We start from the raw sequence: 20,547 nt of genomic DNA on the forward strand, positions 1-20,547 counted from the left end.
TCAGTTCATTTTTCTCCATTAAACAACAAAACTTTCATTTTTAATTTTCAAATACTGAATGTTAATTAATTGCCAAAATAAAAATACACTTAGAAGAAAAAAAAAATTCAAATGATACTACAGACAATGGAAAAACTGTTAACACTTGGGTAATTAAAATATAATAATACAAACCGGATTCCAAAAAAGTTTGGACACTATTCAAATCGTGAGTAAAAACTGAATGCAATGATGTGGAGGTGCCAACTTCTAATATTTTATTCAGAATAGAACATAAATCACGGAATAAAAGTTTAAACTGAGAAAATGTATCATTTTAAGGGAAAAATATGTTGATTCAGAATTTCATGGTGTCAACAAATCCCAAAAAAGTTGGGACAAGGCCATTTTCACCACTGTGTGGCATCTCCCCTTCTTCTTACAACACTCAACAGACATCTGGGGACCGAGGAGACTAGTTTCTCAAGTTTAGAAATAGGAATGCTCTCCCATTCTTGTCTAATACAGGCCTCTAACTGTTCAATCATCTTGGGCCTTCTTTGTCACACCTTCCTCTTTATGATGCGCCAAATGTTCTCTATAGGTGAAAGATCTGGACTGCAGACTGGCTATTTCAGTACCCGGATCCTTCTCCTATGCAGCCATGATGTTGTGATTGATGCAGAATGTAGTCTGGCATTATCTTGTTGAAAAATGCAGGGTCTTCCCTGAAAGAGATGACGTCTGGATGGGAGCATATGTTGTTCTAGAACCTGAATATATTTTTCTGCATTGATGGTGCCTTTCCAGACATGCAAGCTGCCCATGCCACACGCACTCATGCAACCCCATACCATCAGAGATGCAGGCTTCAGAACTGAGCGTTGATAACAACTTGGGTTGTCCTTGTCCTCTTTGGTCCGGATGACATGGCGTCCCAGATTTCCAAAAAGAACTTAGAATCGTGACTCGTCTGACCACAGAACAGTCTTCCATTTTGCCACACTCCATTTTAAATGATTCCAGGCCCAGTGAAAACGCCTGAGCTTGTGGATCTTGCTTAGAAATGGCTTCTTCTTTGCACTGTAGAGTTTCAGCTGGCAATGGCGGATGGCACGGTGGATTGTGTTCACTGACAATGGTTTCTGGAAGTATTCCTGAGCCCATTCTGTGATTTCCTTTACAGTAGCATTCCTGTTTGTGGTGCAGTGTCATTTAAGGGCCCGGAGATCACGGGCATCCAGTATGGTTTTACGGCCTTGACCCTTACGCACAGAGATTGTTCCAGATTCTCTGAATCTTCGGATGATATTGTGCACAGTTGATGATGATAGATGCAAAGTCTTTGCAGTTTTTCGCTGGGTAACACCTTTCTGATATTGCTCCACTATCTTTCTGCACAACATTGTGGGAATTGGTGATCCTCTACCCATCTTGGCTTCTGAGAGACACTGCCACTCTGAGAAGCTCTTTTTATACCCAATCATGTTGCCAATTGACCTAATTAGTGTTTATTGGTCTTCCAGCTCTTCGTTATGCTCAAATTGACTTTTTCCAGCCTCTTATTGCTACTTGTCCCAACTTTTTTGGGATTTGTTGACACCGTGAAATTTTGAATCAACATATTTTTCCTTTAAAATGATACATTTACTCGGATTAAACGTTTGATCTGTCATCTACGTTCTATTACAAATAAAATATTGACATTTGCCATCTCCACATCATTGCATTCAGTTTTTATTCACAATTTGTTTAGTGTCCCAACTTTTTTGGAATCCGGTTTGTAGTTTTACAAGTCTAACCATTACATATGATGAAGCACCAAATTTAGTTTGTCCATGAAAGTGAAATAAATAGGCTGGTAGAAAAATGCACACAATGTCTGTGTAATGGTGTGGTCTTCAAGTCAGATAAGGGCATCCACTAGTAATGAAACGCAAGTCATCTGGTTTTAGGTCCCAGGATCAAATTCCTTGCCCATGGCTCAAAAGTTTCCATAAGTAGTTTTCAATATATAGTCAAAAGATGCTCTTATTCAAGGAGAGGAGGGCAATGTCAAAACATTAAAAGTAAGAATCAGCCCAAAAGGAGCAAGCAATACATTGCCTTTTAAGGAAGTTCTCAGGTTCAGTCATGGAGGACCACAGTGACTGCAGGACTTTTGTTTCAACCCAGTTTCTTAATATAAAGACAATAACTGCAGCGGAAGCTGTTATTGCTCAAGCAATATTTTTGTGCTTCATTTAAGTTACTTAGCTTGTTAATATTCCAAACCTTGAATTGCCTCGTAGTATTAAACAGCTGCTTTCATTGCTTTCATATGCTTCTTCCAATGCTAACCATCTGCCAATTAGCAATGAGATGCAAATGACAAAGCACCCAGCAGCTCACCATCTACTTTGGTTCTGTTGACACCTCTGTATCTATAAAGCAATAGCCGTTTTAATAAATTATCTGTACAGAAAGGGAAGGGAAGAAAATGAAGAACTGAGTGTTATCGATCTGCTCTGAGACAATACTATAAATGCTTTTCATTACAGCACCATTACTTCTGTCTTATTATTTGACTTTCAAGTCTAATTCTAGGCTGATGTGTCCTCTTTGTCAAATTCAAATATACAGTATCAGTCACAAAATACAGGCTTTTTGCGATGTAATTAATTACCGGGTACTTTCCCTCCTTTTGTGTTTTTTTCTTTGTACGATCGTAAGATTCAAGACTTTGTGATTACATCTGTGCATGGAGCATTAAAAGCATGCTGCTTTCCTTGTTTCCGAAAAGAGTTTTTAATGCATAATTTAAAATAAAAAAGCGCAATAGAAGACAAAGTCACTTTATTTCGAGATAATCTATAACCATTCAAACCTCAAGGGGACAGTATTTCAACTTTCTCATGGTGAAAAAATGCAGCTTGTCCTCTTTAGCTATCCGTTGCTTTATCAGTAGCCAATCAGGTAACTGTTTTGAAAAAAGCGGAAGGGGCATTCTCGGCGGCATATGGAAAAAAGTGTGTAGGTTTTTTGGTAACGTGAGAGAAAAGACGGTCGTTGCTGCCTGTTTGATGGAGCTTTTTAATGCAAAGTTTGTGTCCCATAAAATTAGCCGGACACGATGGAGTCCGGTATCCTCCACATCCCTACAGTCACCCGAGATATTCGCTACTGGATCGTGGGATAACGAGGTATTATAGTGTGTGCAGAATGCCGGAATGTGTGTTTGATAGGTTGTTTTCATAATTAATCCTTTATGATGTTTTCTCAGTGTTTCTCTGCAGAACTTTACACTGTTATGGTTGTAGTTGTGGAGTAACGTGTGTGTATATATATATAAAATATGCTCCGCTGTCCGTTACTCCACATACATATGATCCTTTTGTAATTTATCGCAATTTTTGTTTTGCATGCGTAACTTGTGATGTCATTTGAACTATAAATTAAATAAGTCAGATTTTTTTTATTTGTTATTGCCCTTTACTGTAAAACCTCCCCAGCCACATTACCTATTCAGTTTATTTTAAGAATAGAGCACATTACGTTGCAAGTTTGCCAGGTGTCATTCAGTAAACTGGAGTTTTATGGACTGCCGATACAATTATGCAACCCTTTGAATTGAAATTAAGGTAAATTAAGCCGTATTTTTTGTAATAGAATAACTTGTATTTACATGAAAAGAAAAAAAAAAAGGAAAATCAGTTTAATATTTATATACTAGTCTGTGTGTTCACTCTGAGATGAAACGGCGCCTTGTCCAGGGATTGTCCAGTAATTGCTGGGATAGGTTACAGCCGCCCCACAACACTGCTCTGGGTAAAGCGGGATTGGAAGATAGATGAATGATATAGAAGTGAATTTTATGTTGTGTTTAATGTTGCCGTCTGCTGGTATTATTTCATGTCTTTGTAGAAGGAGGAATGCAATTAAGAATCTTACCATAACTTGTACTCATGATAGTACTCAACTTGAACTTGAATAAATTGCAATATGTTGAATGTTATCTGTTCTTATAACACAAACGTTTTATCTTCTTCATCAGCACAATAAAATTTCTATTTGGTCGATTAAAACGAATGTAGGAGATGATCATTTTGAAGGTGATCCTCAATTGCTTTGTGAATACAAACACGATGGAGATGTTATGGATCTTCAGGTAATATTTTTTCATTGTTACTAGAGTTAGGTTTCCAGTTAATCCATGTTCTGGACTAATAACTAAGTAAATTATTACAGTTGGAACATCTTTGTGCTTTACAGTTCAGCAAATATCAATAAGTGGTACTGCATCTTCTGCCTTAGTAGCTGTTCAGGTGAACACAGTTTTTGAACCTTTTTATGTCAGTATCTCATTATGTATTTATGATATTAAGAAAAACAGTTGCAGGGTTGAAGAGCTTGTGTTTGAATTCCCACACTTTAACATCTGATGATAGATGTTTCTACTTTGTGCTGTTACGCCTGTGTGTAGAAACAAAATGCAAGAGTAGCACAAAAATGTAGATTACAATAAACACGTATTTGGTAATCTATTGGTTGCACACAAAAGACTCATTCACACTTACACTTAAAACACAAGTTATTTACTTTTTTCTTCAAACCCCTTATTGGTCTAAGCAGACGTTTTCTTAAACAAGTCTTGAATACTATATTTAAATATGATGTATCTCCACAAGTAAAATCAGTTGATTCATGTTAGCACAATGAAGACTTACTAATTGTTGTCAACAGGTATTTCGTCAACTTGCTGGTAGTAACTTTTGATTGATTGGCTGGTGTGTTTACAAGGAGTACATCTCTGTAGTAACCTGAACACTGCACATTAAGTTTTAAATTTTTATTTCATTAGTAACTTGCCATTTTCTTTATTGGTAATGTAGTAAGAAAAGGACAAGGAAATACTTGCATAGAAATAGCATGTTGCCGTTTCTAAATTAAGCTTTACAAGTGTGAAGTAATTGGCAACAATCCCCTAGACATGCCTGCTTACGTTTTTCACAGTGGAACTAAAAAGTTTATTGTTCTCTTAATAAGCCCCATACTCATAATTTCATACCATAACATTCATGTAGGCATGATGTTCGGAAAGCTACTGTGTGTAATATCTTAAGTGTGTGTGAGAGAGAGTGAGATAATATAATGGTACTTTTTAAGGTAAATGTAGATTTATTGTTTGCACTAAATTACTTACTGTATTACATCTGATCAGAATGCATAATAAAAACTTGAAATACAGTAAATTGTTAAGTGGACTAGGCATTAGACCTAGTGGTTGAAACTCAGTATGTGGATGACCATCTATTTGATAAGGATAAAGTTACATTTTAACATATATTAAAATGAATTGAAAAATGTGTGCATGAAGTTGTTTCAGAAAAAGAAAAAGTACATTGAGCGATTTTAATACAATATCCTATGCTATTCTGCAATATTTACTTGATTTTATATGAATAGTGCTTTTGTGAGATTAAGACTTTTTTCATTTTTCATCACGTAAGGATTAAATATGCTATTGTTAAATTTTTCAGTATAATTAATTAATGCTTTGTTTTTCAAGTTTCTAGATCAAGAAAAATTTGCTGTGGCTTCATCTACTGGGTCGTTGACCATCTATCGTTTTCAGCCAAGCAGTCAGGTAAATAGCATTCATCACTGCTATTCAGCTGTTCTTCAAAGGCAAGGGTCATTGTTTTTCATGGGGTGATCCATACATTTGAAATCACCAACATAATAAAGAGACTATATACTGTATGTTAACTGCTAAGTCTGTTTACTTATACCCATCTGTAATTATGTGTTTGCTCTGCTAATTACAGTAGGGCAATCTCAAAAGACCTTTTCTTTTGGTACGAGTCATGGTACGCTTAAATCTTTGGTCTTTTTAAGTGCTTGGATCGTTTATAAAGTTTTAATCCATTTCATATGAACCAGAGCAACAGCCTTCAAACACAAGATGTCAGTATAGCATTTTTTCTTTCCCACTCAACCAAGCTAAGCAAATGATGGTGAAGGGTAAGAGAGGTAACCAAGAACCCAATGATTATTCTGGCTGAGCACCATGGAACCGGTGTGGTAATGGGGGAAAAACACCCACATCCAAAATTACAACCTCTACTAGCATAGTGAAACACCCATTTATTAAAACAAGCATAATGATACAATACTAAGTCTGTCGGTTTCGATAGTGTAATAGTGTCTTGTTGTCTTTTATTTTTGACCGTTTCAATCCTGTTGTGGATGATACGATGCACAGCTATATACCTCACAGTTTACAGTCCTGCGTCGGCTGCTTGTCTTTGTTCATCCTACATTCCTACCTTCTTGTGGACATCGGCCGACATTACACCCGGGCAGGGGAACAGACATTGGGCGGACGGACATCTTATTACTATATATATATATATATATATATATATATACACACACACTGTAACTGTCTGCTTTATTAGGTACACTTTGCTAGTATTGGGTTGGATCCCTTTTTGCCTTCAGAACTGCTGTTATTCTTTGTGGCATAGGTTCAACAAAATGCTGGAAACATTCCTCAGGGATTTTGGTCCATATTGACATGATAGTATCACCTAGCTGCTGCAAATTTGTCAGCTGCTTATCTATGATGTATCTTTCCTGTTCCAACACATCCTAAAGGTGCTCTGTATGACCGATATCTGGTGACTGTGGAGGTCATTTGAATACAGTATAGTGAACCCATTGTCATGTTAAAGAAACCAGTTTGAAGTGATCTGGGTACACTGCAATCATAAAAGCGTGGACATGGTCAGCAACAATACTCGGGTAGCTTGTGGGATTTAAACGATACTCAATTGGTACTTAAGGACCCAAAGTGTGCCAAGAAAATATCTCCCACACCATTACATCACCAACACCAGCCTGAACCACTGGTATAAGGCAGGATGGATCCATTGCAGGTAGGATACAAGGCAGGACCCAGCCATCCGAATATCACAGCAGAAATTGCGACTTATCAGACTAGGCAATGTTTTTCCAGTCTTCTGTCATCCAATTGTGGTGAGCCTGTGTGACTTGTAGCCTCATTTGTTTGTTCTTAGCTGACAGGAGTGGCATACAGTGTGGTCTCCTGCTGCTGTAGCCCAATACTCAGACCAGCCCGTCTGGCACCAACAACCATGCCACATTCACAGTCATTTAAATCACCTTTCTTCCCTATTCTGATGCTCAGGCAAGTTCTTTTTAATCTGTTCTTTTTCTAATTTAAAAATGTGAGCTGCTATACTTAAAAGAAGCTTGCTCATCATGCATACTCAAGACAAGAAATGGCTTTAAAAGGACAAAATGAAAAGGTCAAATTCTCTTAAAGCAACTTCACTCTTCATTTCTGTCAGTTGTGCCTCTTCACTTCCACTGCAGATTCAAATAAACAACATGTACATCTGTTGTTCCTCTCCATACACAGGACGACTTATCAGATTAACAATTCTCCATTTGTTGCTCCATTTTTTTAATGTAAAAGCCAATATTTTGGTCTTTCATGTAATGTATGCTTGCCAGCTCTCTATCTACAGGAGGTTTTGGGAGCAAAACTACATTTCCACTTCCTCAGTTACCATAATACTTTGCATAAAGGATCATTACAACTAACTTACTATAAAGTTTAGAAAAGCAGCTTCTGAAAAATAGTTCAATTTATCAATCAATCAATCAATTATTGAGTCATTTAGAGTGAAAATCGGCAGATTATGGTTGCCGGCCAATTGAACGGAGCATCATTAATTTTGTTACTATGAGTGAAATGAATTGTAATGTTAGTGATGGTTAACAATGTTTTACACATTTTTTAACAGGGATTTCAGATGAACTTTACTGTATACACCCGGTACATTGAATCTGCTTCAAATACACTAGGGCTATCAATTTAGCCAAAATTTATGATTCAAATATTCTTATCAAAGCAGGTGAACATTCAGCCATATTCTTTAAGGTTAAAAATTCTTGGTGCAGTGGGTATGGATATGCTGTTGTTTTATATTTTATTATTACTAATGTTTTAATGCTTTTTGCTCGTGATCTATCTTTATTGCGTACTTATGACTTGTGCATGGTTGCTTAAAAGGCATCTGTGAAAACTGTGACATAATATGAAAGGGAAATGAAAGGCCCATCATATGGCCTTTTTCTACCTGTAATACGCTGACCATTTGCACTGCGTCACATTCCTAGGGCCAGTTCAGCCATGGGACGAACACAAGACAAGTGCTACCACATGGGGTGTTGCAAAAATGGATCCTTATTAGCAATCAGCCGCCCACCAAGCAGACCGCACAGGCCAGCAGCCACAAGGTGTTCCCCTCCCTCCTAACAGAGGATAGGGCACCTGTTCCTATGCTTCTGAAGATGGTACCTTCAAATGACCCTGTCTGCACCCTGTTTTGCTTTGAGCACACAGCTACAATGATGCGCTTGGACAGAAGAAACTGTGCTGTCATTGTCGCTCTACTTTTGACCAGTGTTGCTCAGAAAGCTATGTGAAATATCCCCCTCGATAGGCTTGATGGTTATGACCTTGTGAAGCCGCAAATTTTTTATCACACAGACCCTGAGTTTTCTCGCCAAAGGGTCTAAATTTCATGTCTGACAGGAGGGTCCATTACTTTGTGAATCTGATTCAATGCTTGTTCTTTGATAACTCCATGGAACACGTTTTAGAAAAGCTTGCTGTCTTTAACATGCTCGATGGATCTGATCAGGAGTCTTGAAAGCACACAAGCCACCTGGAGAGAGAGAGAGAGAGAGAGAGAGATGGTCTAACCCAGCATGACCCTGGCTCCTAGAGCTGTTGTTTCAACATTGTCTGACTCCCAAACCTGTAAAAAACTTCTTAGAGCCTTGTATTCAAAATGTTATTCAACATTCAAGGTTTTCTTCCCCATACACTCCCCTATAAAGCATCCAGGCCTTGGTTTGACAACTCCTTGTTCTGGAACAACCTCCTGCACAGAGTTCTGCCCCCATCAGTCAAGTTCTAGTTCATGCAATAGCTCCCAGATCTCCGGCAGCAGGAGAGGCTGGGCAGGCCAGCATCCCCAGCAGAAGACACAGTTGTGGGAACATTGTTGCTAAGACTGAGCGCAGATGCTTCTGTAGCCTTCAGCCTGAGCACATCACGAGAGATTGCTTCTGCAGTTATGTTGAAAAAGCTTTGCGCAAGTGTACATTTGTTGTATTCATTGGGATGCTAAGCAATATGAGACTGCTACTTCCAATGAAATATGAGAGCAGGGTGTACAAAGTTTGTACAGCGTTTTTGGACACTTGCCCCGGCTAATGGTTAGTGGGGAAACAGAATGGTAGAAATTCTTATGAACTAAGCATTAGTGAAAGCCACTGCTGCTTCTCAGAATGAGGTTATTATTGTTGATTTGATTGACACACAGAGAAGTTAATTAAGAAACAATAGTATTATTTTTTTCCCCTTCCCTGCCTGACATGTTTACAGGCAGTATTCAGTAGCTTGAGAAAGGCTAGTTTAATGGCAAATCCAAGAAAATGTAAATTGGGTATGTCAGAGACTCAGTACTTGGGCTTTGCTGTGGGTAAGGGTTTGATTAAGTCACAAATGAGAAAGATGAGGGAGTTCTGTAGATGCAGAAACAGATCCATGCTTTCTTAGGGATGGCCAGTTATTATAGCTATTTTCTTCTCCAATTTTGCTAGCACCCTTAACTGATTTGTCAAAGGACTATAAAAATCATAGTATTGTGTGTTAGGATAATTGTGAGAATTCTTTTTTTGATTTGAAAACTGCCTGTTGTTCTTACATTGTTCTGAGAAATCTGGACTTTACCAAAGGTTTCATTCAGCAGACAGTAGCAGATTTGGTTTAGGAGCTGTCCTGACCCAAGTTTTTGTAACGAGAATCATCCAATTATGTTTTTCAGTAGGATTTTGCTTCTAAGGAAACATGATTTATTCAAGTATTGGAAAGGAATGTCTGGCAATTAGGTGCACTGTTGAGGCGCTTCATTACTTATGGGGTTGGAAATGTACCTTGGTGACCGACCATGCTCCCCTGAAGTGTCTCTACAGGTAGAAAGACACAAACTCCCGCCTCAGTAGATGGTCCCTTCATTTATATTTCTTTAATTTCACAGATTGTTACCATGCTGATGGTCAACACATTTATGCCGACATCCTCTCCTGTCATGCTGAGCCCACTTTGAACTATCGCTTTGTTGACAAGGATGTGAACATTGTTTTGATGGGGGTTGGAGGATTATGGGATTTGCACAATGGTTTGGGGGCCTGAATATTTGCGCTGTACCATTTTCTCCAGGGCTTATTCTTCGGTGGGGAAAAATCTTTTAAATCTGCTTTTAAAAGCAGAGGAAACACACTGTATTTGCTAAAGAGCTTCCTCTGCATGATCAGCTATTTGCTCTACAGTGTAAGGCACTTATTACGCATTGCTTTGAGGCTTTAAAGCCAGGTTACTCAACTGCTATTGTGTTCATTCTCTATCCTGTGCAGACTGCACCTGGCTTTTGTTCAAGCCAGTGCATCTGTTCTTCTACAGCTGTGTCCTGCCAAGGAAGACAACTTTGAGTTCTTTAATTCAAATATTAAGGCTGGAGGAAGACCGATAACTAGGAAGTTGTCTTGTTTTCCTTGTGTTCAAATAAAAGCACCAATAGAGAATAAAACCTGAATACTGTTCCTCCAAGTATGAAAACAGAGGTCCTTCTTCCCTGTTCCCTCCTTCCTGTCTTTTGTGCAACTTAAAAGCCCGCACAAAGCAACACATAGGAATCCAGGACAGAATTGCTTGTGATTGTTAAGTACATCATTTTTATATCCCAGTGTTATTTTTGCTTCTGGAGGCCAGACTGTGTAATATCCCTAATCATCTGTCTTTTTACATACACTGACTGTTTTATAAATGAAATATCTGAATATATTAAATGTTGCATTGTAATGAACTTTAAATATTCAATTCCAACAATGGGTGAGTTCTCCTCCAAGTTCCCTGACTCTGCTTTTCATTTATTAAAAATTAAAATTAAAATCTCTCGTTCACATAAGTATTCCCACCTATTGCTAAGGCACACCAGATTGTGGTCAAGTGCTTCTTATTTGCTTTAATTATCCTTGAGATACATCTAGAACTTGATTGGAGTGCATCTGTGGCAAATTTAATTGATTGAATATAATTTAGAAAAGGGTACACACCTCTGTATATAAGGTTTTCATAATACACAGTGCATGCCAGGTTACATTCCAAGCCTTGAAGTCTAAGGAACTCTCTACAGACCTCCTACAATAAAACTGCAATGAGTAATATACATTGATATAAAGACATTTCTGAACCATAAGTGTTCCCAGGGCACAGTGGCCTAAAAATTGTGAAATATAAGAAGTTTTGAATCACTAGGACTGTTCATAGAGTTGCCCATCCAACCAAACTGAGTAGCTGGGCAAGAAGGGTTTTGGCCCAGAAAGTAACCAAGATTTCAAAGGTCACTTTAACAAGGCTTCAGAAATTTCCTGCTGAAATGGGGAAACCTGTGGGATGAGAGACAATCTCAGCTGCACCCATTAATTTATAGTAGAGTTGCTAGATGGAAGCCAATCTTGAATAAAAGGCATATGACAGATTAAAGGACTTTGAGAGCATGAGAAAAAAAATTATATGGTCTAATGAGATAGAATGGAGAATGGCCAGAAATCCAAGCAGTATGTCTGACAGAGACAAGCACTTCTCATCACCTGCCTTATACCAACTCTACAGGGAAATACGTGGATGGGAGCATCATGCTATAGAGTGCTTCTCAAGCAGCAGGGACAGGGAGACTGGTCATCATTGAGGGAGGATTTAATGCAGCCTAATACTATAAGGTCCTTAAAGAAAACTTGCTCTAGAATTTATGCAGCCTAAAACTGCAGCAACAAAGCCGAAGTAGCTTTGGGACAAGTGGCAGTCTGTCCTTGAATGATCTAGCCAAAGACTAGACTTACACCACTTAGAACTGAGAAACCCAAAGTTGCCAATTTATAGATGCTAACCCTCCAGTCTAACGGAGCCCCAGGAGATCTGCCAAGAAGAATTGGAAAACCAAATTTAAGTGTGCAAAGTTTGTTGTAGGGCTGTCAGAATAGACATCACAATTTTAATATAATTCACATCTTTATACAAATATTCTTATTCAAAATCAAATAATGACATTCAATTGAACATTTTTTTATTTTTCCCCTTCAAGCTTGCAGTAAGAAAGAAAGAAAGAAATTGACAATTTATTGAAGGTCTTTAAATACATACATAAGTAGATAGATAAATATTTATACACATGTAGTTATGTGGTCTGAATACACACCAGCGTTACTAAAAAGGAAGAAAAATGTAAAATGAAAGAAGACTACTGAATTGGCAGTCATAGCCACAGTGAGGCATTATGATGGCAAATTGCTGTTGGCACCAAAGTAGTGTTTCTTGACATTCTTTTGCTGGATACTTCATTGGCTGAAAGTACTCAGTATCAGTGTGTTGTGGAGAAGATATGCAACATTGTTCATAATGGTACTCAGTTTGGTTTTAATTCTCTCCTTTGCTACTACCTCGAGAGGGTCCAGTGTGTGTCCTATACCTGAGCCTGTCTTTTAATTATCTTATTCATTCAGAGAGTCTCTCTTGAAGCACATCACAGCATAGAATATTTAACTGGCCATCACAGAGGTGTAGAAGTTGTGAAGAACATCACTACACATATCAAAAGAATGCAGTCTCTTAAGGAAGAAGCTCTGCCCATTCTTATATACAGTAGTTACTTTGTGTTCTGAGACCAGTCCTACCTGTTATTGATGTAGATCCCCGAAGTTCACCACCTCTACATCCACTAAGGTGTAAACAATTTTATTTGTACCAAGGAACAAAGTCCTTCATCTGACTCCTATACTCTCTTATCCTCTTTGTCAGTACATCTCATAAGTGCAGAATCATCTGCGAATTTCTGCAAGTGACATGATCTGGAGTTATATTTATAGTCGGAGATGTACAGTGTTACTCATATCTGGCTCATTCCATACAGACTCAACCAATGGCCCACGCACTTCGAACTAAAAAATTCTGGAAAAAATACCAGATGTACCCATGTTAGACAGGAGATGCCCTGTAAAATTTTTTTGATGCACGATCAATACTTTCCAAGATACATCCGGTGTACTGTTGAAGGAGGTGTCAATTTTTTCCAGCCTCATTTTTCATCATATTTTACAAGTCCATAACTCAAGAGCAAAACCACTGAGCTGGCTCAGTCTTGGCCGGCTGGTACATTTATTGGTATAGTATGTGAAATGAAAACATTTTGGTCCAGATGACCCTGCATGGTTAAGGCAGCCCCTTGAAATTGACCAAAGTTTAATTTGAGTTTTTGGCTTAGCTATGTTTAAGCCCCAGAAACAAATATTTTTAACCAACACAGACTTTTTTTCCCCTTATTCAGATAACTATATAAGCTATATTGAAAAAGCAATAAACAGAAAAGTAGCGGATTTGGATTTTGAACAGCAGACCTCTCAAATCCAAAAAATAATTTTGGATTCCATTTTTAGAGCACCGTAGCAGCATGTGGGAATTCATTTTTAAAATATTTTTCATTTATTCTACATTGTCCCTTCTTTCTCAAAACACAGACCTTACTTTTCTTATAAAAAATCTTTCATGTTTATTTTCCATCCTAAACATAGGCTGAATTCACCATGTGTCAATAATGGTAATCATTGAGTTTTCAGTCAGTCAAAAATGTCAAACTTTTTTCATATCAAATGACGATGTCCTATCTCATGTTGCTGAACAAAGAATGCAATTCTCCATGGCCACTATTACATCCTCATAGAAGATGGCAGACTCAGAGTCAGCCGGGTGCCTAGTGAAGTTCCTGTCCTTTCACGATCACACTCCCGATGGAATAGATGCATCCCTGACATTAGACCAGTGTCCTATTGGAGGATATGTTGGGTGCATGTATGATGAAAAATGTTGGATTGGTGTGATTCGTGACAAGAGTGAGGCAGAATCAGACATAGATCAGATATGTTTCATGCATCTGAACTATCCTGCATAGTCTTTCCATTGGCCACCTAGAGATGATATTTGTTGGGTGCCATTACATTGCACCTACAACAGTTAGTGGGAGGCAGTACCATTTTAATCTCAAAGACAAAGATGCCCTACACTCTGCACTTTCGATTGAAATAGAAATAAAATGGGTCACATTCCTGCTACTGCAATACCAAGATGTTAATATTTCACTATAACTAGTTTTATATTAATGATAACTCAAACAGCTGCTGTTCACATGTTGTGCTTAATGTTCTTACGTTTAGGATTAATGGAAAAAAAAAAATCACCAAAGTTAGTGATGAAGAACTTGATGATTATCCTTACTGACAAATGCTGAATTTAACCCATGTTTATAATGGAAAAATAAAAATGAAAGATTCACATAAGAAAAGTAAGACTTGTTTTTTGAGGAAAAAAAGGACCATGCAGGATATTATTATATTATAACAATTTAAAAAATGTCTGGAAATTTCCACAGTTCATTAAGCTGGTATGAAAATTAGTCCCAAATTGATTTTTTCACATTTGTGAGGTTTCCTGGTCAAACCCTGATAGGGTTTCTTGTTTGTTTATAACCTTTTGTAAGTATCTAAACATGAAGAAAATTTCAGCAGGCTGTATCAGTTAGAAGTATGCTTTCTGAAAGTCTAAAGGTGGCAAAGATGCAATTTTTTTTTCTTTTCCATTGTTGAAGGTCTACTCTTACCAAGAGGTATCATCTGGTCTAAAATTTTGATTTTATTACATACAATACCTTTAAAGGTACCACTGTGCAAAATTTGAGCCTACTAGGTGGTTTAGTTGTTGAGATATGGTCTTGTGAAACTAATGTAAAAAGAAAGTGTGCAAGGCATAGTTTTCATGTGTGGTAAAAAAAGTATTCTCTATGGGTACCAAGGCCAATTGTTAAGCCTTAACTATCAAGGGGAATTTTGTGTACAGATTTTTATTACAACTGATTGTCTGTATTCAGTAGTTACTTAAAAATACTGTGTTTTTTTTTGGTAAGACTGTTAAAATGGTTTTAGCAATACAATAGTTTACTGTTTTAAATATAAAACAAATGTAAAGGGTAAGAAAGAAAAATATTAATCTTATTAGGCTATGCTGGAAGTCCTAAATGAGTAACATTTCAAATCTTTTTTTCTTTTTAACTTACAGAAGATTACTGTAATCCATCAATGGGACCGTGCACATTACTATTCCTATGGCAACGCACCATGCACTAGTGTTGCCTGCCGTACTCCAGAAATCGTAACAGTGGGTGAAGATGGACGAATCAACCTCTTTAGAATGGACCATAAAGGCATTGAATACACCATAGGTAAAAAGTTTCTAGTTGATATGGCTCTGTTTTGTGACTGTTGCTTTTTTGTGCTAGTATTTTATTTTGAACTTATTATTAGCACTTTTATAAATGTTAAACAAACAAAAAGGCTGGGAGCTATGTTTCATGTTTAAAGTGGGAAAAGGACACACTGTTGTTTTAATATAATACATTATCCATCTATCCATCCATTATCCAACCCGCTATATCCTAACTACAGGGTCACAGGGGTCTGTTGGAGCCAATTCCAGCCAACACGCAGAGTGCTTATACACACATACACCCACACACTAGGGACAATTTAGAATCGCCAATGCATCTAACCTGCATGTCTTTGGACTGTGTAAAGAAACCGGAGTACCCGAAGGAAACCCACGCAGACACGGCAAGAACGTGCAAACTCCACGCAGGGAGGACCCGGGAAGTGAACCCGGGTGTCCTAACTGCGAGGCAGCAGCGCCACCCACTGCGCCACCTTGCCGCCCATAATACATTATTTACATCATATTGGTTTTAACTCTTTTAGGGCAAATTTTTTTTTTTTTTTTGTTTCTTATCTCCCAGGGTTGAATATTTTTCCAAAAACTAACATTTTTTTTAAAAAAGAACACAAAGCAATTGTTTAACATATCAAATCAACAAAAAATATTTACTTTTGACAAATGTTACTGTCTTGCATGTTGTATGAGCCTGAATACTCTATGATTTCACATACAGTGGTGTGAAAAACTATTTGCCCCCTTCCTGATTTCTTATTCTTTTGCATGTTTGTCACACAAAATGTTTATGATCATCAAACACATTTAACCATTAGTCAAATATAACACAAGTAAACACAAAATGCAGTTTTTAAATTATGGTTTTATTATTTAGGGAGAAAAAAAATCCAAACCTACATGGCCCTGTGTGAAAAAGTAATTGCCCCCTGAACCTAATAACTGGTTGGGCCACCCTTAGCAGCAATAACTGCAATCAAGCGTTTGTGATAACTTGCAATGAGTCTTTTACAGCGCTCTGGAGGAATTTTGGCCCACTCATCTTTGCAGAATTATTGTAATTCGGCTTTATTTGAGGGTTTTCTAGAATGAACCGCCTTTTTAAGGTCATGCCATAGCATCTCAATTGGATTCAGGTCAGGACTTTGACTAGGCCACTCCAAAGTCTTCATTTTGTTTTTCTTCAGCCATTCAAAGGTGGATTTGCTGGTGTGTTTTGGGTCATTGTCCTGTTGCAGCACCCAAGATCGCTTCAGCTTGAGTTGACAAACAGATGGCCAGACATTCTCCTTCAGGATTTTTTGGTAGACAGTAGAATTCATGGTTCCATCTATCACAGCAAGCCTTCCAGGTCCTGAAGCAGCAAAACAACCCCAGACCATCACACTACCACCACCATATTTTACTGTTGGTATGATGTTCTTTTTCTGAAATGCTTTGTTCCTTTTACGCCAGATGTAACGGGACATTTGCCTTCCAAAAAGTTCAACTTTTGTCTCATCAGTCCACAAGGTATTTTCCTAAAAGTCTTGGCAATCATTGAGATGTTTCTTAGCAAAATTGAGACGAGCCCTAATGTTCTTTTTGCTTAACATTGGTTTCTGTCTTGGAAATCTGCCATGCAGGCCGTTTTTGCCCAGTCTCTTTCTTGTGGTGGAGTCGTGAACACTGACCTCAATTGAGGCAAGTGAGGCCTGCAGTTCTTTAGACGTTGTCCTGGGGTCTTTTGTGACCTCTCGGATGAGTCGTCTCTGTGCTCTTGGGGTAATTTTGGTCGGCCGGCCACTCCTAGGAAGGTTCACCACTGTTCCATGTTTTTGCCATTTGTGGATAATGGCTCTCACTGTGGTTCGCTGGAGTCCCAAAGCTTTAGAAATGGCTTTATAACCTTTACCAGACTGATAGATCTCAATTACTTCTGTTCTCATTTGTTCCTGAATTTCTTTGGATCTTGGCATGATGTCTAGCTTTTGAGGTGCTTTTGGTCTACTTGTCTGTGTCAGGCAGCTCCTATTTAAGTGATTTCTTGATTGAAACAGGTGTGGCAGTAATCAGGCCTGGGGGTGGCTACGGAAATTGAACTCAGGTGTGATACACCACAGTTAGGTTATTTTTAACAAGGGGCAATTACTTTTTCACACAGGGCCATGTAGGTTTGGATTTTTTTTCTCCCTAAATAATAAAAACCATCATTTAAAAATGCATTCTGTGTTTACTTGTGTTATATTTGACTAATGGTTAAATGTGTTTGATGATCAGAAACATTTTGTGTGACAAACATGCAAAAGAATAAGAAATCAGGAAGGGGGCAAATAGTTTTTCACACCACTGTACATATCACATACATTTTACACAGCAAAGTCCTGCAAAGTCTGATCTCGCTCAAAGCAGCCAATTTCAGTCATAGCCACATTGCACTGCTTACAATACGTTTTGCTTTGGTGCCTACTTTTCAATTGTCTGTTGCTGCACTTTCTCACATATATTGTTAGTGTGTACTGTAGAGAGACAAGTCATCCTTTTGCCATCGTGCCATTCCACTGCCACCAAGTTTTCTGCCCGCATGAAAACCGAATTGTCACCTCTTTTCATCTTCTGAAACTTTATGAACTTTATGCATGGCATTATAGCCTGGCTCACCCCATGGGATTTGCTTCTGTTTATTACAGAAGTGAATAAAACTTTGCAGCAGCATGTAACTATCACCATGCTGCATAACCTGTCCAAAGCCACCAGGGGACAAAGCACGTTTGGACCAATGCTCCCTGAAGTTATATCACCAGTTCTGTCCCATCTCTATTTGTACTACCACAGCATGCTTCATCTCGTCTTTTGTTGTGGGTTTACACTTTGAAAACCGAGAATGCGATGCAAACGCAGCCCGCGATTCAAAAAATTTCTCTGCCTACCTGTTTATCTCGTCTGACGGTAGCTGAAAAGCAGCATCAGGAGAGAGAGCAGCCTGAAGTACAGCAGCTGGTGATCTGTCGTGTCCAACAGCAAGCCATGTCGTCTTGTGAAGTCCAGTAGCCAGATCGGCTCTCAACGGATCAATGTCTGTGTATTTATCCCACGCAAACCTTGCCGTAGATGCATCAGTTGCGCGAAGGTGCTCAACTGGCAGCAGATCCACTGGCACGGCATCAGCTGGTGTTTGATCAGCTGATGCCGTCTTCTCACTCTTTTGCTTGATCTCCTGATCACTGCCAATAAAATCCGATTCTGAAAAATCAGAGTCCAACTCTGCGATAATGCGCAATACATTGTCTGCCGAGTGTTTTCTTTTCTGCACTCACTTCGCTCCCTTGTCACATGTCGATGCCATCTTGCCATTGTTTACATTTCGCAACTCACGCACACGCTAGGATTAGTTGCTGAGTCAACGAGTCTAGCATTCCTCCAAGCACAGAGGGAATGCCTGTGACGTGACAGTGAGATTTGTCGCCATTAACAACTGATTATCGCCCTCTATCCCTGGATGTCGACTTTAGTCGACATGCGCCCTCAACACCTCCTGTCGACAAAAGTCGACATCCGCCCTAAAAGAGGTAATGAATAGAACCTTTTCTAAACTATCCCCTTCAATAACACTAGTGGAAAAATTAGATTGTCATTGTTTAGTACTTGTTACCATGTTCATGTTTACATAATTGGGAGGGTTCTTCAATTATTACTTTAGGTACTTTACCACCACAGGAACATTTTTCATAAACCAAACACTTTAGAAACTCAGGAACTTTTGTAACATTCCCACCACCACAGGAATTCAGCCCATTTATAGTTCCTAGTAGGTAATTCCTGGCACTTTTTTAGTTCCTTCTTCAGGGTATGTACTTTTCGTTCAACCAGGAACTGTAGTGGGTTGGGCTTGGGTGATGTATTGTGCTGATTGGTTAACTTTGGGGAGTTATCATTGAAGTTGGAGGACCTAACTTTGCACCATGTCACTCTTCATAGATGCCTTCCTGGTGCATCACACCCTACACTGCATTGAACCAATAAATTTTGGGGGAATCACCCATGGAATAACATATGACACTGCATCACTCTTCTTTACACGTCACATATTTGGCCTAAAAATTATAGTTCCTGTTGTGCATTGGGGACAGAGTGCACAAAAGTAGCCTAGGGCTTACATCGTAAAGGAACTCATTAGTTCCTGAAAAGACAGTTCATGACGTGGAAAAATGCCTTTTGCATGTAAACTTTCTAGATCCTTGATATTTTAAAACTGTCCATTTTAAATCTGAATAAAAAAACAATGTATTTGAAGATTTTGAGGTATATGCTTACTTGCACTACATTTGTGTAGGCTTTGCAATATTTTTGTTGTGATGAGTTATCAATGCACCAAGAACATGGATCATGATATTACTCCTTTTTTTCTGCCTGTGATAGATAAAGGACATTCGTACATTTTGTTACTTGCATGACAAAAATGCATTTTTTTTTCTGAAATCTCTTAGGTGCTTCATCATAAATATTACCACTGCTGTGTAGATTCCCAGAGAAGCAAAAATACCTTGGCTAATATTCGTGGCATTTCCTGCAATGGATTTATGCCCTGTCCAGAGCTGCTTCCTGCTCTATATCTATGCAATGGATTAAATGGATTGCCAATGTTGTCATATTTAAGTAAATGCAAGGCATCACAAGTTGATTTGTTAGTCCCTTCCCCCATGAGAAATGGATAGTGTTCAAGATATTTTGCTTGCTCAAGTTTAATAATTTATTGCGAGAACGACATGTTAATGGTGTAGGTGTAATGTAGCCCCAGTAATTTTAAACACACTTTAATACTTTATATATTAAAAAAGGTTTAAACAATTTAATCTGAAGTATTTAACTGCCATGCTGTAAACATAGGGCTTATCTCACTAAAATTCCCCAGAACTAAATTTAAACAATGTACCAATGTGTGGATTGTATACTTAACTGAATTCATCACACAAGTATAAATTCAGTTATTTTTTTAGTAGATTAAATAAGTTAACATATTTTTACCTTTAGCAGTATCATATCTTTAACTTTAGTCAGTTTAAAAAGTAAATGATAAACTGCATCATTTGATTGGATTGAGTCCAGGTATAGAATAGGAATTATTCTACTTCTGCTGAATCTATGCAGTATACAGTTGTTACGATGTTAAACAAACTTGCACA

The 20,547-nt window shown here is 38.2% G+C and overlaps 1 protein-coding gene across 1 annotated transcript in view; it reads left to right on the top strand.

Moving 5' to 3' along the window:
* Nucleotides 1–2,924: 2,924 nt before the first annotated feature.
* The window catches only part of nup43 (nucleoporin 43), a 39,662-nt gene continuing 22,039 nt past the window's right edge, over nucleotides 2,925–20,547 (top strand). The window contains exons 1-4 of the mRNA XM_039747506.1: nucleotides 2,925–3,161; nucleotides 4,013–4,126; nucleotides 5,528–5,605; nucleotides 15,224–15,386. Coding sequence (XP_039603440.1) covers nucleotides 3,042–3,161; nucleotides 4,013–4,126; nucleotides 5,528–5,605; nucleotides 15,224–15,386 — 475 coding nt within the window. The 5' untranslated portion in view covers nucleotides 2,925–3,041. The remainder of the gene's footprint in view (nucleotides 3,162–4,012; nucleotides 4,127–5,527; nucleotides 5,606–15,223; nucleotides 15,387–20,547) is intronic.

Source organism: Polypterus senegalus, chromosome 3 (assembly GCF_016835505.1).
Source record: "Polypterus senegalus isolate Bchr_013 chromosome 3, ASM1683550v1, whole genome shotgun sequence".
Taxonomy (NCBI): Eukaryota; Metazoa; Chordata; class Cladistia; order Polypteriformes; family Polypteridae; genus Polypterus; species Polypterus senegalus.